Source organism: Oratosquilla oratoria, chromosome 6 (assembly GCF_046742065.1).
Source record: "Oratosquilla oratoria isolate Oo_2021 chromosome 6, ASM4674206v1, whole genome shotgun sequence".
NCBI classification, from domain to species: Eukaryota; Metazoa; Arthropoda; class Malacostraca; order Stomatopoda; family Squillidae; genus Oratosquilla; species Oratosquilla oratoria.
In genome coordinates this window covers 13629662-13655299 of record NC_134782.1, presented here as the reverse complement: position 1 = coordinate 13655299, position 25638 = coordinate 13629662, and the positions used below count along the sequence as shown (strand labels likewise).

At 38.6% G+C, this 25638-nt stretch overlaps 1 protein-coding gene across 10 annotated transcripts in view; it reads left to right on the top strand.

The window, feature by feature from the left end:
* shi (dynamin-1 shibire) overlaps positions 1 to 24697 on the top strand; it is a 116347-nt gene extending 91650 nt beyond the window's left edge. For 6 of the 10 annotated variants that reach the window (XM_076186450.1, XM_076186447.1, XM_076186443.1 and 3 more), the window contains 4 exons: positions 3855 to 4064; positions 5497 to 5675; positions 6243 to 6425; positions 19733 to 20716. In XM_076186450.1, coding sequence (XP_076042565.1) covers positions 3855 to 4064; positions 5497 to 5675; positions 6243 to 6425; positions 19733 to 19859 — 699 coding nt within the window. In that variant the 3' untranslated portion in view covers positions 19860 to 20716. Of the gene's footprint in view, positions 1 to 3854; positions 4065 to 5496; positions 5676 to 6242; positions 6426 to 6846; positions 6865 to 13377; positions 13448 to 19668; positions 20717 to 24364 lie in introns of those variants that run through there. The other 4 variants (XM_076186449.1, XM_076186444.1, XM_076186452.1 and 1 more) reach the window with 4 other exon arrangements.
* Positions 24698 to 25638: the final 941 nt, after the last annotated feature.

The following is a 25638-nucleotide window of genomic DNA, read 5'->3' as shown; positions in this document are numbered from 1 at the left end:
CCTTTCACACAACAAAACCAGCCACTAATCATTTCAGCCTTTCCCCAGACCAGCTCCAAGGGCAACATTGCCCACAAACAATTTCTTCATTTTCCTCATCCCTCCACCCTTGCACACCAACTCCAAACTTCTGCCGAGCACATTTGTGTCCACCTCCCTTCCCAATCCCTCGGAGTACACGTCAAACAACCCCAGTACGTCTCCATATCCACTTCAAACTATCCATTCTCACAGTTCCCAACCCCCATACATGCCCTTCTACACGTGTAAAAACTTTTAACCACCTTCAACAGACTTCTTCCCCATTTCATACATTTGAAGCTAACTTTGCAAAATGTTGCTTTCTTTCTCTTTCTATCTTTGCTTCATTTTCACTCTGTCTCATCCTCTTTCTGTCTCCTTCTCTCCCCCTCTCCCTCTCTCCCTCTCTCCCTCTCTTTCCCTCTCTTTCCCTCTCTTTCCCTCTCTTTCCCTCTCTTTCCCTCTCTTTCCCTCTCTCTCTCTCTCTCTCTCTCTCTCTCTCTCTCTCTCTCTCTCTCTCTCTCTCTCTCTCTCTCTCTCTCCTCCCTCCCCCTCTCTCCCTCCCCCTCTCTCCCTCCCTCTCTCTTCCTCTCCCTCTCCCCCTCCCTCTCTCTCCCTCTCTTTCCCTCTCCCTCGCTTTCCCTCTCCCTCTCTTTCCCTCTCCCTCTCCCTCTCTTTCCCTCTCCCCCTCTTTCCCTCTCCCCCTCCCTCTCTCTCCCTCTCTTTCCCTCTCCCTCCCTCTCCTTCCCTCTCCCTCCCTCTCTTTCCCTCTCCCTCTCTTTCCCTCTCCCTCTCTTTCCCTCTCCCTACCTCTCCCTCTCCCTACCTCTCCCTCTCCCTACCTCTCCCTCTCCCTACCTCTTCCTCTCCCCACCTCTCCCTCTCCCTCCCTCTCCCTCCCTATCACTCCCTCTCCCTCCCTTCCTCTCCCTCTCCCTCCCTTCCTCTCGCTCCCTCTCGCTCCCTCTCTTTCCCTCTCTTTCCCTCTCCCTACCTCTCCCTACCTCTCCCTCTCCCTACCTCTCCCTCCCTATCACTCTCCCTTCCTCTCCCTCTCCCTCTCTCTCCCTCTCCCTCCCTCTCCCTCTCCCTCCCCCTCTCTCTCCCTCCCCCTCTCTCTCCCTCTCCCTCTCCCTCCCTCTCTCTCTTCTCCCTCTCTCTCTTCTCCCTCTCTTCTCCCTCTCTTCTCCCTCTCTTCTCCCTCTCTTCTCCCTCTCTCTCTCTCTCTCTCTCTCTCTCTCTCTCTCTCTCTCCTCCCTCTCTTTCTCTCCCTCTCTCTTTCTCTCTCCCTCTTTCTTCCTCTCTCTCTCTCTCCCTCTCCCTCTCTCTCCCTCTCCCTCTCTTTCTCTCTCCCTCTCTCTTTCTCTCTCCCTCTCTCTTTCTCTCTCCCTCTCTTTCCCTTTCTCTCTCCCTCTCTCTTTCTCTCTCCCTCTCTCTCTCTCTCTCCCTCTCTCTGTCTCTCTCCCTCTCTCTGTCTCTCTCCCTCTCTCTTTCTCTCTCCCTCTCTCTTTCTCTCTCCCTCTCTCTTTCTCTCTCCCTCTCTTTCTCCCTATCTCTCTCCCTCTCTCTTTCTCTCTCCCTCTCTCTTTCTCTCTCCCTCTCTCTTTCTCTCTCCCTGTCTTTCTCTCTCTCTCTCTCTCTCTCTCTCTCTCTCTCTTAGTACACGCATGTGCACACAAACATTATGATAGGTATTGAGTGAAGAGAGTAGAAATAAAGTGCATGGGAAAAAGAAGAAAAAATAGTGTGTGTGTAAGGTAGGACAAATGTTAGAGCAATTTGGAAGGAATAGAAATATGTTTTTGGAAAGAAATTTAATGTACAAAGAATGTCAGGTAGAGTGGGTGAAATGTAAAAGAGAATTGTCTGTGATTATAGTTGTGGGAGAATAATAGGTGAGGGGAAGGATAAAGCAGTTATGAGAGTGAAGGTAAAAATGACATTGAAGTACTGAATGCTGGTAAGATATCAGGATTTGTTAAGTGTCTTGTGGAATACCTGACAATGTTAAAATGGTAGAATAATGGTTGGTCAGTCCATCCGTCGCCCAGGTTTTCTCGCACAGGAGATCTACAGTCCTCGGGTACACAACTATAGCTACTGGTTTGGCCCATAAATCACTTGAAGAGCTCTTGTTTTGTTGTCTTAGAGAGTTAGTGAGGGACTCAGTAGTATTAGGTGTTCTGTATTGTCTGTGTGGTAGTTCCAATTTGAGCATTTGCTGTCTGTTGCCAGGCTGATTGTGTTGATATTGCTTAAGCAAGGGGTTGTGATATAAACTTAGTACTTGTGTTAGTCTTGTCTGTCTTGGAAGTGATTTTTCCGTGGGATTAATTTCATGAGGAGTAGGGTGGATTATGAAATTTAGTGTTTTGTTGAGGAGTACTTGTTCGGTAATTTGTGTAATTACATTGTGATGTACAGGGAGGTCATTAATTGGGGATCATGATTGATGGGAACTGTAAGTGTACATAGGAAAAATAAAAGTTCTGGGAATGCTATGTGAAGGTCCGACAATTGATGCTGCCTGCAATGTGGTTTCAGGCTTTGAATGAGAACAATCTAAGGCAACAAACTGAGTAGTTTGTAAAAGGTGGGCATTGGTCTCAGGAGACAGTTGCACTATAAAAGGGTGTTTAATGGGGGAAGGAAGGTTTTATAATTCTGTGTGTCTTTAACACTGCTGATATTTATCTTTATGATATTGAAGCTGGCAATGTATATATGCTTTTGTAAGGATGTTTTTTGGGGTGTTGGGGGCAGATTAAGTAGAATGCTGTATTGTGTGTGTGTTTCTGTCTTGTGACACTGCTTCTGACCTAGGGTAGTGGGCAAGATGCAGGGATGAACCTGTCATCCAAGAGGAGCCAGGATAAGAGGGAGGGAGGGAGTGGATGGGAGTGGAGTATGTGGGGATGAAATGGGTGGGAGTGGATTTTATGCCTTCGTTTTTTGGCTACCTCCCTTGTAAGGGGGAAAGAGCCTTTGGTATATGTACATATGTATGTTTCTGTTGGGCTGTATTTGGTATGAAGTGATGGATGGGTTTTGGAGCCCTTGCATAGAATTGAATAACTGTCACCATCCTACCATCCCAGGGGAGTATTTTGATTTCTGAATATAGGTGTTGTATCAGTGTCTCTATGGTATCCTATTATTATTCTTGAGATATTAATATGTCTGTAGGCTGTCTTTGTTTTCATCCTAGGAAGGCCAAGGATGAGATAGATGGACGAAATGTGAAAAGTAATGGATGCACATGATATGTTAGCAGAACAGAAATGAGAAAGTGTAAGAGATAGGAATGTATGGAGAGAAATAAATTGATTCAAGGGTGATGCAGTCCAAAGGGATGTTCCTCATATCAGGTTGCTGTTGTGGGTAAAAATGGGGGACTTCTGTATGATGAAGCTATGGAGGTAAACACAAGTTCAGCTGCTGGGCCCTACTGCAGCTAGACTGCTTTGTTGCAATGTGTTTGACCCAAACAGTGCAGCAGTCAGCAGGTAACCCTTCATCTCTAAGGTGCTAAGATAAGAGTGGTAGTGCCAGTGAGTGGTATTGAGGACTTTGTATTTAGATGAATTTCCTAGTATGACTATTGTCTTAGCTTATGGAAATGCTTTTGATCGTTGGAGATTATTGCTCTCACAGATTTTTGCGAAAGTTGAGCAGTATTGCAAATGTAAACTCATATGTAGCAGTTTGTTTTAAATATCTAACTAGACTCAAATTTCAGTCTGATTTATTCACAGATAAACATTTTACAGTTGGAAAGGATCATTTTTTTTCCAGACTGTATGTGTTTTTCATTAACATTTATCTTTGAACAGAACACTAGTGAGGGACCAGGGACTTCAATGGATCCTCAGCTGGAACGTCAGGTGGAGACCATTCGTAATTTAGTGGACTCTTATATGAAAATTGTGACGAAGACAACAAGAGATCTTGTTCCCAAGATTATTATGCATCTGATGATAAACAATGCCAAAGAATTTATTATGGGAGAACTCCTTGCTCATCTCTATGCATCTGGAGATCAGGTAAATTTTCTTAAAGTTCATTTGAATTGACATTTTTGCTCTTTGTTGCTGACTGAATAGAATGTAACATTAGTTGAAAGTGAAAATGATATATAGCATTGTTTATTACTTCGGTGTGAGAGTCCTGCTCAACCTAGGCTAAATGAAAGGATTTACCATTAGCGTGGATAAAATCTTTGAGCTATAGATGCTGTTGAAGGAAATATTGAAATTGACCCCTTTTGCCACAATGACATGCACAACAGATTTTGTTTTGGCATTTGTGAGATTACTTTGTTCATCAGGTGGGACAATGGGACCTTGCACACAAAGTGTGGTGCACAAGGTTTATGGGGAACCAAACATTCTAATTATCTCATTTCATAGTGGAAGGAGGTGGTGCCATACTACTGCAACTAGTCTGATGTATTTTCACTGATGCCGGTAGCAGTATGCATGCTGAGACATGTTGTGTCATTGGATCACAAATTCAGTGTCTGTACTTTTGCCAAAATTGATTGTTGAAGCCATTATTCAGCAAGAAGTAAATAGTCATTTTGCGTGGATGTCTGTATCAATATAGATAGACATTCAAGCAAAATTACTATTTTTTTTTGCTTGAATATCTATATAGATAGACATTCAAGCAAAATTACTATTTCTTGTTTGAATGCCTATCTAAATAGATGGATAGGCATTCAATTGAAATTACTATTTATGTATTCTTACATAATGGCTCCTACAATAAATTTTGGGTAGGTAGATGCCTTTTGACTTTGGCTACCTCCATGGTAAGGGGGAAAAATCCCTTGGTATATTAGATAGATAGACAATCAGTTATATGCACAGAAACTGAATTTGTGATTCAGTGACACATCTGTCCAACAACAGATGACAAAATTAATTTTCTGTAAATCGCTGACATTGATTGTTGAAGCTGTTATTTAGGAAGTCATGTGAATGTACATTAGTTATACAGTTTGATGGGTGTAGGGGATGTGCTTTGATTCTGCCTCACTTTATGAAGGGGAAAAGGCCCTTTGATATGTAGGTATACATGTAGTTATACTAATTTGCTATGGAATAGCAATGAATATAAAGATTATATTCAGTTATATATTTTGTAAAATGCTATATGTTCAGTAATAGCTTACTGTTGGGCCTTTATATAGAAGTGCTGTCGTGCCACTTTTCCTTTGGCACAGGCAGTGTGTTAGGGGGACAGGGATCAACAAGGTGCTAAGATGGTTGGGACAATGAATGGATTTTGGATGGGTGTGGGGTGGATGTTTGTTTTTACTTGGTCAGCCCCATTGTAAGGGGGAAAAAGGCTCTTTAGTATGCATGAACTATTCATCTATCCAGAACCTTGATAGCTCCATAGTTGTTGGATAATAACAATTTTATTGTATGTGCTATATAATCATTGGGCTTGTTATTTTCTTTTCTATAGAATTCCATGATGGAAGAAAGTCCCGAGGAAGCAAGGAAGCGTGAGGAGTTGTTACGTATGTACCATGCATGCAAAGAAGCTCTAAAGATAATAGGAGATGTGTCCATGGCAACCGTGTCAACTCCAGTACCACCCCCAATCAAGGATGATTGGCTATCAACAGGAAACGAAAGTCCAAAGTAAGAATTCCATGTAATTGGGGTCCCTTCTCTAAAATGAAAGTTGAAGACAAGTCATCTTTAAAGTGGGGTGTATATGTATAAAGTGGGTCTCTCCTGATGATCGATTGAAGCAATTAGTGACTGAGTTTGGAAGGGTGTGTGTAAGGAGAAAATTGGAGGAAATCTGGGCAAAAGTAAAGTGATGAGATGTACAAAGAGTGATGATGGTGGTAGGTTGGATATGTGCATGAAGGGTGATATGTTGCAGCAAGTGGAGGGTTTTAACCTTGACACTGTGGGGTGTTACATTTATATATAAAACATATATATAAAACAAATACTATTTATATATATATATATATATATATATGTATATATATATATATATATATATATATATATATATATATATATATATATATATATATATATATATATATATATATATATATATATATATATATATATATATATAAAACATAAACAGAATGAAAAGAAAAAAAGACATAACTCCAAATCAGTTTGACCTAGAGTCATTCCAGTTATTGTTACAAGAATGACACAATATTTTTTTCCATTTTATAGCACCGGAAGATCGGGACCACCATCTCCAGGTGGTAGCATAAGAAGACCACCCCCATCAGGTTCAAGGGTACCCCCACCGCTTCCAGGAGGAGGACGTCCAGCACCGGCAGTGCCCTCTAGACCAACTCCAGCACCTCCAACTAGGGCTGGCAATCCAGGACTTCCACCTCCACTTGTCCCATCGTAAGTTTGCCAGTTTTATGTTATGTTTATATTCGTGTACTACTTAGGAATTTGTATGTAAGTACACCTCCCCCATGTGTGTGTGTGTTGTGTGTGTGTGCATTTGAGAGAGAGAGAGAGAGAGAGAGAGGTAGGTAGGTAGGTGTGGGTGCCAGTAACAGGAGCCATGTGTGGAGTGATGAAATATTGCATAGTAAAAATTGATAGGATTTGTAAAAGGGCAGGGTTACAGTTGCAATTGGGAGGAAAAAAAAGCAGAACAAGCCAGCCTGAGATGGTTTAGTAATGTTATGAAAATAGATGAGAGTAGATATATTAGAAAACAAATCATGAATCTTTTGTGTCACAGATGAGAGTAAGAGGTTGACCAAGGAAAAGATGGGTCAGTTAATCAATATCTTGCCCCATATCTTTCTGGCAGGAGACCCACAGCCTTCAGGTAATTGGCAGCAGGTACCAGATTGGTCAATAAGTCACACTTGTATAATGATTGCATCTGGGGCAGTTTCTGTGGCTAAGTATTCTCTGTTTGTACTTTCATAGTGCTGGATGATGACTTGAACTCAGTTTTGCTAGTGTGGTTCTTGTTTCTCTTGGGAGGTATTTTTCTTTGGGGCTGATTATTGGTGGTGTTTCATGAAGTAACGAGTTTGGTGGTTGGCCTTGAAGAGCTTGTTTGTTTTTTTACCTGAATGTGTGTGTGTGTGTGTGTGTTTTATTTATTTATTTTTTTCCCATTCAGTTGATGGTACTAGTAAGATGTAACATAAGGGGTGTGTGTTGTTGAGGGCTCTGATATAGAATTTTGTTCCTGTCAGTTTTATGTTTATGTTCTGTAGGGAGGATTTTGGTTTCTGAGTGCAAGTGTCCTGTAGGGGTGGTTTTGGTGCACTCTGTTCTCTCAGTGCTCCATTCTGCAGCATTTGTAAATTTTGATTTTATTTGCTGATTGTTAGGAACCATGCAATGGAGGCATGCTCTAGGGTAGTTCTTATGAACTGTTTACAGATGGCTGTCAGGGTTTGTTGTCTAAAATCAATGCTAGTGATTTTTTTTTTTTTTTTTTCAATGGGTTTGTTTTCTTGGCATATGTTTGTTCTTAGGTCCTTGACATGTGGGCTGAATGTCAGATGAATATCAGATGTTTGACCCAGAATGTTTGGGTTTCTTTCTAAAGGAAGGGTTTAGCTATTTGATTTTACTATGGGTTGTTTTTTCTTTCTTTCTTTCTTTTTTTCTATTCATGGTTGTCTGGGGTGAGCAGTGTTAATGTCGATTTCTTGGGTGAAGCTTCCATTGTGTTATTTCTGAGCCATTGTTCCAGTTTATACAAATAGTCTTGGGTGTTTTTTGCTGCTTTTTTGTATTTACCTACTGGGTTATTATTGTCAAGTCATCTACATATGAGAGAACATTGGTGTTTAGTTCTGGTTCAAAAGTGGGTAGGTCACTCATGAAGAGGTTGAACATTAAAGCTGACAGTATTGCACCTTGAGGGACTTCACTGTATGGTCTTTGTGTGCCTGAGATATAATTGTTTTGGGTTATTCTGCATTGTCTCTGCATCACTGCAATACTGGATTATGCTTACAATATTATTAGGAGCAGAAAGCTGGTAGTAGAAAGGAAGAGTCTAAATTTGCTTATGATAAAGTGTTTAAGAAGCATGGTTGGGATTATGAGGATGGATAGAGTGAGAAATGTGGTGAGACAGAGAGCTGGCAGATTGGGTTGATCATAAAGTACTAGGATAGTTTAGGCATGTGGAAAAAATGAATGGAGAAAGAGTACCCAGCAGAAAAGAATGTGGAAGGCAGAGGTGGATAGATTGAATTGAAGGGGAAGGCTGAGAGTAGGTGGATAGATGAAGTGAAAGGGCTTTGTGTGCAAGAGGAATGTCAATGGAGCTTTTTCCCCTTTATAAGGGAGGTAGCCAAGTCAGAGTTATGTACCTACTCCCACTCATTCCACTCCCCTCCACCACTCTTTCCTCCCTCTTATCTTAGCTCTTCATGGATGGTGGGTAATCCCTGTATCCTGCCCACTGCCCTGGGTCAGAAGCAATGTAGCAAGACACAGCACATCCATAGGAAGGCCACTTCACTATTGGCGAACCCCCCCATCATCTGAATTTGTTGATAGATATTAGATTGTTGTGGTCCTAAGGAATAGATATTAAATTGTTGTGGCCCTAAGGAGCAGATATTAAATTGTTATGGCCCTAAGGAATTTCTTCTTGTCTGCTTTGTATTTTCTTGACTGAATAATAGGAGAGGTTCACCATTTAATAAAGTGGTTAAGGTAAATCAACTTTGACTCCTAGACACTGCTGTGGAAACAATGCATACATCTGCATTACTTTTAACCTGGAAACTTGCCGGCTGAGTAGGTTAGGGTGTCGTTACTTGTGGCAAAGGTCGAGGGGATGGCGGTTCAAATCCTGCCACTGGCAAAGTTGAACCAAAGGCATGGTTCATTAGATTCCACACTACAAAGTCCGTTGTGAGGGGTACCATCCTAGCCTTTCAATAGGAGGGAGTTTGTGACTGCTTTTAAACTGAGCAGTGAGTGGGGCCAAGATGGGAGGGATAACAAATGGGATTTTAGATGGGTGTAGTTTGGGTGTATATTTTGACTCTTCCATCACTCTTATAAGGGGAAAAGATCTTTTGGTATGTATGAAGTGAATGTGCACTTTGACTCTTCCAGCCCCATAGTAAGAAGGAAAGGGTCTTCGGTATATGTAAATTATGTACGTAGTTCATATGTAGACTAAGTAAAATTTAATTTTGGTCAGATAATATTATCAATAAAAGTTTTCTGGATTGGATATGAGGGTTCATCTAACAATTTAGTATGTCTTAATAAATTTTACTGGCAGATTTTCAATAGCCAGGTAATATACTGGGCTTACTTCTGTTTTCTCACCCCCATTTTTCAGTGTAGGACAGGTTGTAGGGATATACAGTATTTTGAACCTTTAGGCATTTACATATGTATAATTTATGATTAAATACCTTTAAATTTATTTTAAATTTAATAGATATCTAATCCAGGCATGAGTCTTAGATGATGCATGCATTATTTTGGTGGATTTGTTTATTTACAGTACTTGTTTATTTATTTATTTATTTATCTATTTATTTTTTTTTTTTATTATTATTATTTTTTTTTATATAGTGAATGTATTGCAAGTCATTCCCATGTTAAGTTTGGTTTTGCTTGTTGCCTGCCTTCTGTTATTCTGGCATGGGCCTTTGCTTTGCTTTGCATTGCTTTGCTTATTTTCTGTGTGTTTTTCTAAGCATGGTGGAATATGCATCAGTTTGTCTCTGATGCATGATGTATCATTCATTAGGTAACTAATGCATAGTGGTTTTTTCAGACTATTGCATTGTGAATAGGCATAAAACCTATCTGTATTGCCCAGTTGGCATGGCATAGAAGTGTGTCATTTAGCAAAGATCATATTTCTACTTGCTGTGCTGCATTCTTTAGCTCCAAGATGTGCTCAGACTTATAAGACTTTCATATTCATAAATGGGAGATGTGAGATATTTGAACTGGGGAAGGTTAGGTGCACGTCATGGCACAACTCTGCATGAAAATGGACATAATAAAATTAAAATAAAGTAATTTTTGATGTCAGCAAGAGGCACTTAATTTGAAAACAAGTATGTGTTTGGCAAGTGTTTTACATGGTGAAAATGATTTACTGAAACCTTTCTGTAGTAGCATTGTACTTCCTACTTATTTGTGATGGCTTGATGTCACTCATTCACGTCATAATGGTTACATAAGTGTTGTCTCGTTTATATACTAAACTTTGATGTGCACCAGAAAATAGTGAAATATGGTTTGTCACAGCACATAATGGCTAAACATTTTAATGAAATAATTGTAACAATATTGTAAATTACTGGCATGACAATGTGTACTGTAGTTCCAGCATTTGTTGATTTGAGTCCAAGCAATAGTTAAATGGATGTAGAAGCATGGAATTTGCACATGAGTTTGGTAGAATGTTTAATGTCAAAGTGTTGGTCACTAATTTTGTAGAGTTCGGGGATAAATGGAGAGTACCTGCTAGTGGAGGTCCTGCAAGATGGACGGCAGAGAGAATCAACTTCTCGCTGCCCAGTTTCGAAAGCCACAAACTCTTTATGGAGTGTAGCCCCAAAAGACCTGGCACTCTCTTTATCAACTTTGACTGTACTTCCTTTACCTTTTCACATAGAGGTGACTGCTGGTAATGGCTCTCTCCTCCTCCTCCTCCTCCTCCTCCTCCTCCTCCTCCTCCTCCTCCTCCTCCTCCTCCTCCTCCTCCTCCTCCTCCTCCTCCTCCTCCTCCTCCTCCTCCTCCTCCTCCTCCACTTCCTCCTCCTCCTCCTCCTCCTCCTCCTCCTCCTCCTCCTCCTCCTCCTCCTCTCCTTCTCCTCTCCTTCTCCTCTCCTTCTCCTCTTCCTTCATCTACTTCCATCCAGTACCTTAAAAAGTTCTGCACTAATACAACATAGACTCCTGTAGAGGGCCAGAGGACCATTGCCAGCCACTGTGGAGCTGCAGGTTTCCAATCTTTGAAACATGAGGCCACAAACATTGTTATAGAGTTCATTGCCCCTAAATAGGACAAGATTACTACTAATTCATCACAAATTTAAGGGAAAAAAAAATGTTTGACACAAGGTCAGGTCACAATTTTTTTTTACCCTCGCACCCAAGTGATTAGAAATTAAGACCAGCCTCCTCAACCCCTTCTCTCTCTCTCTCTCTCTCTCTCTCTCTCTCTCTCTCTCTCTCTCTCTCTCTCTCTCTCTCTCTCTCTCTCTCTCTCTCTCTCTCTCTCTCTCTCTCTCACTCTCTCTCTCTCTCTCTCTCTCTCTCTCTCTCTCTCTCTCTCTCTCTCTCTCTCTCTCTCTCTCTCTCTCTCTCTCTCTCTTTCTCTCTCTTTCTCTCTATTTCTCTGTCTCTTTTTTTCTCTCTCTCTCTCTGTCTATTTTTCTCCCTCTCTCTATTTTTCTCCCTCTCTCTATTTTTCTCCCTCTCTCTATTTTTCTCCCTCTCTCTCTCACCTCTCTCTCTCTCTCTCTCTCTCTCTCTCTCTCTCTCTCTCTCTCTCTCTCTCTCTCTCTCTCTCTCTCTCTCTCTCTCTCTCTCTCTCTCTCTCTCTCTCTCTCTCTCTCTCTCTCTCTCTCTCTCTCTCTCTCTCTCTCTCTCTCCCTCTCTCCCTCTCTCTCTCTCTCTCTCTCTCTTTCTCTCCCTCTCCCTCACTCACTCACTCACTCACTCACTCACTCACTCACTCAACTCACTCTCTCCCTCCCTCCCTCCCTCCCTCCCTCCCTCCCTCCCTCCCTCCCTCCCTCCCTCTCTCTCTCTCTCTCTCTCTCTCTCTCTCTCTCTCTCTCTCTCTCTCTCTCTCTCTCTCTCTCTCTCTCTCTCTCTCTCTCTCTCTCCCCCCCTCTCTCTCTTTCTCTCCCTCTCCCTCTCTCCCTCCCTCCCTCCTTCTCCCCTGTCCTCTCCATCTCCCCTGCTCTCTCCCTCCACTCTCCCTCTCTCCCCCTGTCTCTCTCCTCTTTCCAATCTCTCCCCACTCCCCAATATCTCCCTTCTCCCCAATCTCTCCCCTCTCTTCTCTCTATCCTCTCCCCTCTCTCCTCTCTATCCTCTCCCCTCTCTCCTCTCTATCCTCTCTCCCTCTCTCCTCTCTATCCTCTCCCTCCTCTCCCTCCTCTCCCTCTCCTCTCTATCCTCTCCCTCCTGTCCCTCTCCTCTCCCTCCTGTCCCTCTCCTCTCCCTCTCCTCTCCCTCCTGTCCCTCTCCTCTCCCTCCTGTCCCTCTCCACTCTGCTCTCCTCTCCCTCTCCACTCTGCTCTCCTCTCCCTCTCCACTCTGCTCTCCTCTCCTCTCCCCTCTCCTCTCCTCTCCCCTCTCTCTCCTCTCTCCTCTCTCTCCTCTCCTCTCTCTCCTCTCCTCTCTCTCCTCTCCTCTCTCCTCTCCTCTCTCTCTCCTCTCTCCTCTCCTCTCTCCTCTCCTCTCCTCTCTCTCTCTCTCTCTCCTCTCTCTCTCTCTCTCTCTCTCTCTCTCTCTCTCTCTCTCTCTCTCTCTCTCTCTCTCTCTCTCTCTCTCCTCTCTCTCTCTCTCTCTCTCTCTCTCTCTCTCTCTCTCTCTCTCTCTCTCTCTCTCTCTCTCTCTCTCTCTCTCTCTCTCTCTCTCTCTCTCTCTCTCTCTCTCTCTCTCTCTCTCTCTCTCTCTCTCTCTCTCTCTCTCAGATAACAAATTTGATTTCAGAAAAGTAATATAATGTGCATCAAATATGTTCAGGATTTTACTCAATTTGTTATGTTACAAAGTTGGGTGGACTATGTGTACTTGGATCTGGGGAAAGGTTTTGATAAGGTGACCTCATAGAAGACTAATGTGGAAATTGGAATGCCTAGGACTCAAAGGGAGCTTCACATAATGAGTGAAGAATTTAGTAAATGGCCCGTAAGATCTGTTGTGAATGGTGAGATACCTGGAGATAAGCAACTAGGTGAAGTTTACACAGGACCATTATGATTCTTATTGTTCCACTTTGATACTGGTAACATTTCAAATTGGTGATGGGTGAAAAATCATGAAAAGAGTAAAAAAAAAATGATGAAGTTTGCATATTACTATAGGCTGATATAGACAAGATTGAAGATTGGAACCAGGAATGGAAATTGAAATTTAATACATAAAGAAAAATTGGTAGATACACTAAAGAGCTTATCCTTACATGAGGGTAGGATGACAATCCCCATAATATGAGTGGACACATAAGTTGCTATTACAGTAAAAGAAAACCAAAGTGAAAATGAGAGTTGATAATGCTTAGGACAATAATGATAAAAGGAATATAGAAATAGGTTTTGATATTTGTGATTATTGGGCAGATGTCCTAACTTGTTTATTGGCCAAATTACAGGTTTGGCTCTCCCCCTAACAACTTGAGAGGTTTCTGTTTGGGCCGCCCTTGCTAAGTTTGGTAGATGTAAGGCATTTTATTTGTTGTTCACCCAGCACCATCACATTTGCTGTCAATAAAAGGGGAGGGGAGGAGAGAGACAGGTCCATGTACTGTTTGACTGAAATTGTGCCAGAAAAAGCCTTTGCTTAATTTGTCTTGAATTCCAAGATAGTATCTTGGTAGTTTATTTGCAACTTGAGCAAAACTCTTTAGGTAGTAGTAAGATGAAGATATTGCAATATTTTTTCATTCAACTGGGAGTGTAATTTGACAAGTTTAGCAGTCTTGTTTGTGATTTTTTGGGGACTGAAAGAATTACCTTTTGAGTTATTGCTGATACTTGGTGTATAATAGTTTCACATGCACATTACTTTTGGAAAATGTAATGCATGAAATAGCACAGTGAAATAGCACAAAGTGCATGAGGAGTGAAGTTCCCATTGTATCATGATCATGATTTTTTTAGACCTAAGTATCGATGTAATGGTAACATGTAAATAGTTACAATAATTGTGCAGTAGAGAAGAAAAGGTAAAGGATGCAGACAAAAGGAAAAGGGAAGGTGGTAAAGAGAAGATAGGTGAAATATTTCAGTGATTTGTTGACAGTGGGAGGAAAATGAATATTATGGAAGAGAAGAATGAAAGCACTTTTGAGAAAGATAAGACACAGAGAGCATTGAAAGAGGTGAAAGATGTTAAGGCACCTGGGCTAGATGGATGTCATATGCAGAACTGGGTGAGTTACTGCCAGACAGGTAATGGATTACTGTTGATGCGTTATTAAAAAATCTGCGGTGTATTACCATCAATATGTTACCGATTTTAATTTCCATATGGTTTGAACACATGGAAAAAATTAATGAAGAAAGATTAGTAAAAGAGGTGTGGAAGGCAGAGGTAGAAGGAGTGAACATGAGGGGGTAACCAAGGATGAAATGGATGGATGGAGTAAAAGGGGCATTGGAAAAGAGGGGAATGTCTGTAGAGGAAGGAAGAGAGAAGACAGAAGATAGGGGTGAATGGAGAATGTTTATGGATGATGCTTGTGAGTATGTGTAAAAAAATGATTTGATGCAGTCTGAAGTAATTTCTCACTGTCTTCTCTTTTTCTGCATGAGGGGACAGAGAGGGGGGTCACTGATTTAATGAAGCTGCCTTGCTGTGGATGTGCTGTGTCTTGTTACACTGCTTCTGATCCAGGGCAGTGGGTGAGATGGGATGACCTGTCATCCAGGAGGGGCCAAGATAAGAGTGAGGGAAGGGTGGTGAATGAGAGTGGAGTATGTGAGGATGGAATGGGTGGGAGTGGATTTTATGCCTTTGTTTTTTTGGCTACCTCCCTTGTTAGGGGGAAAGAGCCTTTGTTATATGTATAGATTGACACTAATGCACTACCTGTCCGGTGGTAACACACCCAGTTCTGGTCCTATGCAATGTCAGACAAAGGGAGAACAGTTGTCCAGTGGTACATTGGAACCCAAACTTGATTCTTCCCTGGAGGCCATTGAGTTTTAAAAAGTTAATTTCAAAGTAATTTTTTCTTTGAATTGGAACATTAACCACTTCAGTACAAGTCAAATTCTCATGTGCAGCATTGGTTGCCATATGAATGATGCATCACACTACTTGCATTATAAAATATAAAGTCACTGCTGTATTACTCATTCTCTTTTACTCTGAGTAATAATAAACACAGAAAACGTGATCAAACCAGTTCACAGAATCAGGGGTAACTCGTGTACATGAAAAAAAAAAAAAAAAAAAAAAAAAAAATACATATATATATATATATATATATATATATATATCGGACCTACGAGCTCTGAGCTCTCTTCCAGGAGGGAAATAGCTGTCGATCACGAGTCCAACACGTGATCCAAAGACCAAGTGAATATAATGAAAACACCGAAGCCTGCAGCCTCATGTACCCACTTGTGACTCATGATGCCTACGTAGGCATCATCGTAATGAAGTGATTAATGTAATATAGAATAGACAAGAATTGTTAGAAATCTAGGAATCTTTATTGAAGCATAAACATAGAATGCAGTACTGCACAATACAGATGGCTTTGTGTGTGTTTGAGTACTAAGAAAACTTCAGCTTCATGAGCAAAAATTTCTCAAGATAATTTGGATTCCAATTTGTTTGATCCCGGATGTTTATGCTGTGAGGTACCACTGAAGTGAATTGGTTAGTGTTGTTTAATGTTTCTAAGGGAGAGGATTGTGCTAGTGTTCTAGTGTATATAGGGAAAAGGGGACAAGTATGAAAATATTAGGATCAGTGTATCAAGTGTAATTGGTAAGGCATATGGGAGGGTGTTGAAAAGGATAAGGAGGATAATAGAGGGAGTTGTTGAGGAAGAGCAGTGTGAGTTTAAGATTAGAAGAGGGAACATGAATCAGAAATTTATGTCAAAGGGTAAGATTTGTTTTGGGTTCTTATGGATATTGAGAAAATATTCAGTATGACAGGGTTGACAAAAGCATTATTGATTGTTGAAGATGTATGGAATAGGGGAAAGTTGCGAGGGTGGGGAAATGTTTTAATGTGAATAGTAGAATTTGTGTTAAGGTATTGAATGGAGAAAATGAATGGTTTAAGGTGAAAGAGGGGCTACATCAGGGTTGTGTAATGTCACATGATTGTTTAATTTCTTCATGGATAGGGTGATACAAAAAGTAAACGTGAGGGTGCCGGGCAGGGATTTGTAGCTGGGAAGTGAGAGCAGGGATGAGTGGGAAGTGAGCCAGTTGTTGTTTATGGATGATACTGTGCTTGTATCTGAGTTAGAAGAGAGACTGGAGCAATTAGTGATGGAGTTTGGTAGGGTATGTGAGAGGAGAAAGATGTAGGAAATGTGGACAAAAGTAAGGTGATGAGATGTACAAGGGGAGAGGGTTGCAGTTAGTAGTAGGTGGTTTGAAAAGAAGAGAGGCTGGAGGTGGAGAATTCAAATATTTAGGGTCATGTGTAGGAGGGAATGGAGGAGTAGGGGTGGAGGTAGATTGTAGAGTAAGGGAAGTAAGCATATGTCTTTGGGGAATGAAATATTATGCGAAACAGGTATCGGAGAATGAATGAAAAAACTACAAAAAGAACAGTGCCAATAACACTGTATGGGGTTGAGACTTTGAATTTAAGGGAGGCAGAAAATAAGTGGATAAATAGAAAGGAAAAGCCTAAACACGTTTGAAATAAACCACTGAAAATGTATGGTTTGGTTTATGAGGCTAGAGGAGGCAAGGCAGGAACTGGAAACTGGAAAGAGAGCTGGCATATATGTTTAATCAGATGAAAGAATGAAGAATGACTTAGCAGAAATTGATGTAACCCTTTTCCAATCCATTGACTCAACTACTTTTATTAAACATTCATTTTCTTTCTTCACTGACCAACCCTTAAGTTTTAAGCCAAATGATTTCTAAGCAATGGGATTAATCTTAGTACTAAAGCCATCTTAACAATTGTGCATGGGATTTGTAATTGTTTACTACTTTTATTCACATCATATAAGTGATAATATAATATCCCCCACACACCCAAAACCCATGTGTTGGCTCCTTATTTATTATCTTCTTGTGGATGAAGGGATCCCTGCCCCACTGCCCATTGTTTGGGTCAGAGATAGAGCAGCAAGACATAGCACCTTCACAGGTGGCCCCATCAGCTGAAACTAGTCTATCCTCACCATGTCATTGCATGTTGACTTTCCCCTCTCATCCATTCAAGATTTTACAGAACAGACAAGAGGAAAACCCTATTGGCCACATCAGTTTTTCATCCATTTACTGCCACTTTCCACACACACACACCAATCTCTTGCCTTCTTTCTTCCCTGTTCCACAGACTCCTTTAGCACCCAGTGTTCCTTTCATCCCATCCATCCACCTCATTCTTGGTCTTCCCATCAAGTTTACTTCATCTATCTCTAACTTTTTATATATATATATACATACACACACACACTATATATATATATATATATATATATATATATATATATATATATATATATATATGTATATATATATATATATATATATATATATGTATATCACAGGTGAGAAATGTAGCAACACATTTATAAATGGAACTATATATTAACTATATATGGTGTTAGTTGTGATATATGTATGTATGTATGTATATATATATATATATATATATATATATATATATATATATATATATATATATATATATATATATATATATATATATATATATATATATATATATATATATATATATATATATATATATAATTTTCTTAGGATGTATTCTTTCTTCATTTGTATTTTCCATATACCAAAACCATCCTAATATTCTTTGAACAACCTTATCTGCCAGTTCTTTTTCCAGCACCATTCTCTACCTCACCTCATTTCTCACTCCATCCATCCTTGTAACCCCCACCATACTTTTTCAGCATTTTGTCCCAAACATGTGTAGGCTTTTCCCTTCTGACACCTGTAAATGCCAAGTCTGCTCTATACAGTGTTGTGGGCACAATCACCCCTTTGTATATGCCACCATTTAAAGAAAAAAGAGGAAGAGATTATACAATTACTGTGTTGAGATCGTTGAAGGGAATAGTCAAAATTAACAGAAGATCTCTTGGTTTGGAATTTGAAGACATCACAAGGTCATGAGAACACATTGAAAAAGACCACATGACTGAAAGATACCAAGAAACCATTTTATTTTGAGATCTATTTACTCTTGGAGTAATTAAGGAGATGATATATTCTGAACTAAAATCTTGAACAAGCTCAAAGCTAGATGTGATGGGGAAAAAAGTGGCAGTTCATGTATACTAGAATTAGGTAAATACAGCATAGGTTTTATGCTGTGCACCTTCTTTTATACACATGGTCTGAGGGATTCCTGTCAACACCCAAATACAAATCCATTTTCCTTTTGAATTCATGGTGGGTATGTGGTGGACTCCTCATTGAAATAATTTTAGGGATGGGTCAGACGTTGTTTTAATAAGAATGAACTCACCTACTTTTGCTATCTGGAGTATGCTATATATGGAAATCTGTAGTTTAGATCTTTTCAGTAGAGAATAGGTGCAAAACTGAATTTCAGTGCATGTGTTAACACAATTGATTCTCTTACTGTACAAGTTTAAAGTTTTCCATTTTCTATTTGGTTGGAACCAAAATTTAAACAAAATGTTTCATTAGGGTTATGTTCATTGGTTTCTTTAATTTTAGTTTTGTTCTTAATATATTGGTTAAGTGTTCAACTAACAAAAAAAATTATCTTGTGGATGTTCTTGAATATGGCTAACATAACAGTAATTTGTGACTGCAAATCAGAATTAGGAGAACTGGATTTGCAATTAGTTCAGTAACTATAATATTAACATACCTTGCAAACTTATCTGGCATTGGGTGAAAGGTAGTTATAGAAGCAATATTTTGCATTTGCTTTTTTAAGGTGCAAATGTATACCATCTTCTTTTCACAAGGGCAAGGATTATCTCATACTTAAGTAATGTGTAGATGGATTTTGTTGGATATCAAAGGGTACAGATGACCCATAATGCATATGCATAAAGGTCATTAGTGACAGCACTCATAGCACATTGTTCGAAGCACATTAGACCCTTGCTGCACCTTTAATGTTATACTGGCATATTGTACTCTTAAAAAAATGTGGTAACAGTAAACAATGAAGTTATTTATAATCTGCTCTTGATAAGCTTTACAGAAACTGTAAACAGCTTTCACTTGGACCAATTTACATTTAGTTAATGTAGGTCGAGTAGATTGTACACATACACACCAAGTCATGGGCTAAGTGAAATGTGCTTTTTCATTGTTAGTATGACCTCACATGATAAAATGAAGGAATTGCCTATGGTACTCCCTTCCAGTTCATCCCAGAAAGGTCCTTTTCATGGTGTCCAGACATTCAAATTTTTGCTCATTAATCAGTACAAAGTGCACTTTGCAGTTGTCCAAGATGAGCATTAATGTTAAAGTGGAATTACCAGCAGATTGTGCTGTTTTTTCTTAATTAGATTTGAAATACTAACCACGAAGCAGTGATATCATAGTGATCTTATTCTTGAGTGTATACTCCCCACTATTTTAACTTTTATTCAAATGTGGAACATATTGAAAACTTGCTCCATTTGCTCAGTACCCAATGCCAAGGAGGTTGCTTAGCTTTTCATACTAACAATGTGCATGAGACTGACATGGGGATGCCACTGTTGTTGTTATAGCCGCCGTTGATAAGGCTCCTCCTCCTCCTCCTCCTTCTGCTGCTGTTGCTGCTGCTGCCCTCAGGCGGCCGGGTGGTGGCATGCCGCCCATCCCCCAGCGTATTCAGCAGGCTGCAGTCAACGCTGCTGCCGGTGCTGCCATCAATGCTGCCTCCAACGAACTCTTCAACGCTTTTGGATCCAAGAAGTAGAGTGGATAGTCTAGAAGGTTCTTTGTTGATCCTTTACTAACAAAATAAAGCTCTAACATAGGATATTACATTCCCTTGGCTAGAAGGATTCTGTTGCATGTTGATGGTCATCTACATGCTGTAGTTTCTTAGTAGCCAGGAAATATGATTACATGATAATAGTTTTATTTTTTTGCTTGATACAAGTATATATAAACATATAAGCATTGTTTTGGACCTGTTTTAGCTGTATAGTCAATTCTTAGTGATTAAAATGAGCATTCCAAAGAGTTTCATTATTGCCTCAGTTGACCTGTTTGATATTTTTGGTCTTCATACTAATTCTTATTGTTGTCGGTAAAATTTGTATATAGTGAAATGATTTATACTGCAAAGACGAATCACTCATTGAATTTTCATGACCACCTAGTTTTAACAGCAGTGCTGTTGCATATTATGACTGCTAATCTGTATGTGGGTAGCAGTTGAATCTGTATGGAAACTCTTAGTGTAAATCTTTGTGGTTGGGTGTATCTGCACTTGCACCCAGTAGAGTGTACATGATGCACTTGTCTGTATTGCTGCACAGTTCTATGGGGAATGTGGTTTATCATGGATCTGATGATTCATGTGCGTAAGTGTAGGGCTAGATGTATGGATAAGCCAGTAAAAATTGGGAAAAAGGCTTGTAGGGTAATTGTTGTATTATATGATTTGTTTAGATCCTGGTCGTAAAAGATAACAGGATTTTTCGAGTAGGCAGAAAGAGAGCCCTCTCAAATCTCGTACCCTTCATGTAAATACATTGTACAAGAAATACTTTAAGATTTAGGTTTGCGTGTCAGTAGGATGGTATGAAATGATTTTTTTTTTTTTTTTCATATAGAATAAGCTATTCCTCATTAAGTTGTAGACTTGAAAATATGTACTAGCCCCTCCTCCTCCCTTCATTTCCCCTTCTTTTTTTTTTTTCTGGTGGATTGCTCAGCCAGGTTGTTGCATTGTTTACATGTTGGTGTTTTTAAGAGTTTATCAAGTCATAATGGGGTTAATTCATGCATCTTTATGTGATTACTCTTCTTGAGCATATCAAGTGTTAGCAACCCTTCATTGTGTATATGATGTAGAAGAGCATAAATGTTGTAACAGAACTGAGCCAATGTCACAGGTCCAGACTATGTATGGAGTTGTACAATTAAGGCAATAATAGTGGCTAAGCCAGGCATCTTGTAGCTCCTAGATAGTTAATAGCATGTCTCGTAGACTGACAGCGTGGGGGAAGGATTGGCAGTAGTGCAGAGGAATAGTCAAAGCAGTAGGACAGTGGTTATTAAGATAAACTAGGAAAAAAAATATGTTAACAAACAGTTAAGGCAAGAGCTAATTGTTGTGCAGGTGCAGTATTCCTTTGTCCATCACTGCAGAGGAGATAATGATTATAATGTCCATCATTAACCTGTTGTGTTGTTATTAGTGTTGTGGTGTGCTTGATGTATATACTGGAGCTAGGGCCTGCAGTGTCTTGTTGTGTAAAGTTAATATAGATTCTAGCTCCAATATAGTCACTACCTGAGATGCCATTCCCAAAAGCAGTGGACGTCTATGAAAATTTCCTAAATGTAACAAACACAAATTATTATCAAACTGAAATCACTGAAGGTTTGTGATGCTGTCTTACTTTTGGATTTTCATTTTTCAGTCTCAAGCTTCAGTTTCATTAAGTTCTCCCTTCAGTAGATTAGTAATATATCATGAATTGCAACAGGATTGAACTATTTTTGGATGACATTGATTTATATTGATTGAAGATGGCCACATAAACTTGAAATCTATGAAGAAGAAAGAGAAATCTTCATACAAGCCTCAACATGTTAGCCCTCAATAATGGGATTTCCTTGAGTCAAATGAAATGTGGTAGAAGTCGGATGATTTCTTTAATCAGAATAAGATGGTTGATAGCCAGAAAAATGTCTAAAAAAATTATACCATCTGTGGGTTAAAAACTTGATTGTAGTTTGCCATAATCAAAATTAAATAATGACAAGAATTTGTTGATTTTGAGTTTAATATAGTTACCATTTTCTTGTATATACAAGTTTGTATTTGTTTTATGCATCATGAGACAATTCAAGTCTTGTTGATACAGTGGATTCATTGGTGCTGCTGTAAATTTGTGGGGACGTTTGTTGGCGCATAATCCTATTAGGTTGCAACCATGTGTCTGGTTTTGTAAAGATCTTCAACCTTATATTTTGGATGGGTGAAGAAAAGTGGCATGGTACAGTTGATACCAGAAAAGAGAAATAAATTGAATTTTTTTTCTTATTCTTATGGGAGTCAGTGACAATGTATAACAGATGTGTGTTGGTGCTTTTCAGTGCCCTGCAATGAGAATAATTTCTTGACTAGATCTGTATCAGATTTAAGTGCATTTATAATTGTCATGAGATGTATTGATTGTTTCCAGAGATGATGATGATTATATATATGTATAAATATATGTATATGCATATATATATATATATATATATATATATATATACATATATATATATATATATATATATATATATATATATATATATATATATATAGAGATATATATATATATATATATATATATATATTTAGATATATATATATGTGTGTGTATACATATACATATTTATTCATGTGTGTGTGTGTGGTGTGTTATATATATGTATATATACATATATATATATATATATATATATATATTATATATATACATGTATATGTATGTATACATATATATTTATATGTATGTATATATGTATGTATATGTATATATTTATGTATATATATATATTATATGTATATATTTATGTATATGTATATATTTATGTATATACATATATGTATGTATATATATGCATATGTGTGTATGTGTATATGTATGTGTGTATGTGTATATATGTATATATATATATATATGTATATATATATCATATATATATATCATATATATATACATATATATATATGTATATGTATATATATAATAGCAAAGTACCAAAGATGTTCAGCACCAAACACTAGTTGTATATTGACATCTTCAGGGTTTGAGTGACAAGATTATAGAATTGCATACATCATAAGTTTACTAGAAGACCTCTTCCTCCATATGAGGTATTGGCTGAGTTAATCCACCCTACACCCATGCCCCACACATACACATCCAAGTCTCCTCTTCATATAATGCTGTGGGCACTTCCCTTTCTGTTCATCCCCAGAAACCTAATTCTTGTGCCACTTTCCATCCTACTTAGATATTTTCTTATTGCATTTACACACATGCTTTAATCTAATGGACAAATAGGGGGAGAGAACATAATTTCAATAGATACAAGTCAACATATTTTCTGTGATTTGATAACAGATTTCCCAAGGATTGTGAAGATGTGTTTTGATATGATGTGATTATATATTGGAAGGGCTCAAATTTACTATGAGTCAATGGGGTGAGTCCATTGCCTCAGATATCTGCTAAATGGGGAGTCATTAAATTGAGGTGTGTGCACATGTATGTGTATATATGGAAATATTTATGAGTGTAATGGTAAATAGATGTAATCACTGTACCTTGAAGATGTCAGTACAAGACAAAAGTGCTTTGTGCTGTGCATCTCAGCTCTTATTTTCCCAACTGGTACATTGTTCATGTAAGAATCACAGTGATTATTGTTGCATATACATATATATATATATATATATATATATATATATATTTATATGTGTGTGTATATGTATGTATGCATGTATATTCAGTGTTTGGTCATATGCAGTAGTTCTGCGGCCTCAAGATTCAAAATATTTAATTGATGTTTCATGCTTACCTGTATGGCACCTGTGTTGACCATACACAAAGGTGTCCAAATGCTGGGGTAATGGTATCTACAGTTATGGCTATGGCAAGGTCTCCTGATGTTTGTGCTCCAGTCACGGTTGTCCCCAGTTCTGTGCTTTCTGTGTGGATCAACCAGTCTGGCCTTTTAGTCTGTGCCCAGTACTCTTGTCACATTTGCTGTCAATAAAGGCTCTGTAAAATAAACGCCTCGTGACCCACTAACTGTGTCATTTATCATAACACATTGGAGTGGCTTAACAACTCTGCTCTGTCTTGGGTTTCTTTTCTTCTTGATATCTAGTTATCTGTATGAAGTATTTTTTGGGATTTACTCTCTCTTTCATAATTTATTCATTTGTTTATTTATTTATATATTCATTTATTTATTTATGTATTGTCATGGTTTTCAATTTATTACCTACTCAAAAGAAGATGAAATCAAGCTTTCTTATGCAGCCTTCTTCTTGGGCAACCAAAAGCTAAGTACATTTTTGTGCATGTTGTAGTCGTTGATTCTTGCTAACAAATAACTAACATTTGTATGATCACTCACATGGCCTTTTGTTGAAAGAGGCGATTATTTTGAAACAATTTTCAACCTCATTAACTGCTATTTTTTATAGATGAATGCTAACTATCAATTGTCTCTTTACTGCAGACGACCAGTTCCTGGGGTACCTCCAAGAATTCCTGATCGACCCCAAGTTCCGCAGCGCCCACATTAAATGAAGGAAGATAGCCTAAGCTTTAGTTAAGGGGATCAGATTTATATCATGACATCAGATTTTATAATAAAATAAAAGCGTTAGAATTAACAGGATTAAAATAGCACCACAACTCAGAAACCCTGTTCCTTAATGAAATATTGCTTAGATGTAGGAAGATTTATTACCTACTCTTGAGGTTTATTCTGTATGCATTTCATTTTATTGTGCTGATTGAATATTATATGATGTTTGATAATCCATATTTCTATACAGTATATATTTGTATATGTTTATACATAATTATGTATGTGACATAACACATCTAGAAATTTTGTGATATGTATAATATATATATATATATATATATATAATGTACATGTGTATGTATGTATATGTATAAATACATATATACATATATGTATGTATATATATATATATATATACATATATATATATATATATATATACATATATATATAAAAATATAAATATAAAATATATACATACATATATCATTGTTGCCTCAAGTTTTACTGACTGAAAACCACGGCTCACAGTGGATGGCAACAGTCTGTGGGCCTTCCCATATATCTCTTGGGGAAGAAATTTTGGACTATTGTCTCTGTTGTATTAATGTGTGACTGTATGTTACTGGCTGAAAGTAGTTGGAGGCAAGGAGCAGTTGCTGGTTGTTAGCTTTTCATAGGTGAAAAGGTGGACGAAACAGTTAAAAAGAGATCTTGGGCCCAATCTGGGGACCAAGTATCAGCCCCATGGAGCTGCATGTCTAGGTGAAGGTAAGAGGTTTGCAAAGTATTGAAGCTAATTATTTGCCATGGGAATGTTAGGACATATATGCTTGTTGGATGTTGATTTCTTGGAGAATCTCTCAGAACAATACCCATTCAGCACTGTTACCTAGAGCTGGGAATTATTCCCAGTTCTTATGTACCAGATTTGAAAATATATATGCGTTTATATTTATATTTTGGGCGCAGATTCTCATTAATACACTCAGAGTCGAACATAACAGCATTCTGACATTTATTGATCTTCTTTCTAATGTTCCCAATTTTTCTGACTAGATTTTGCAAGATCTACAGTCAGAAAAAAACAAAAAAAATTTAGAAAGGAGATTGACAAGAGTCGGAATGCTGTTGTGTTCAACTCTGTGTATAATTCACCATAGTCTTGGATCATGTGTTGGACTTGTGTGTGTGTGTAT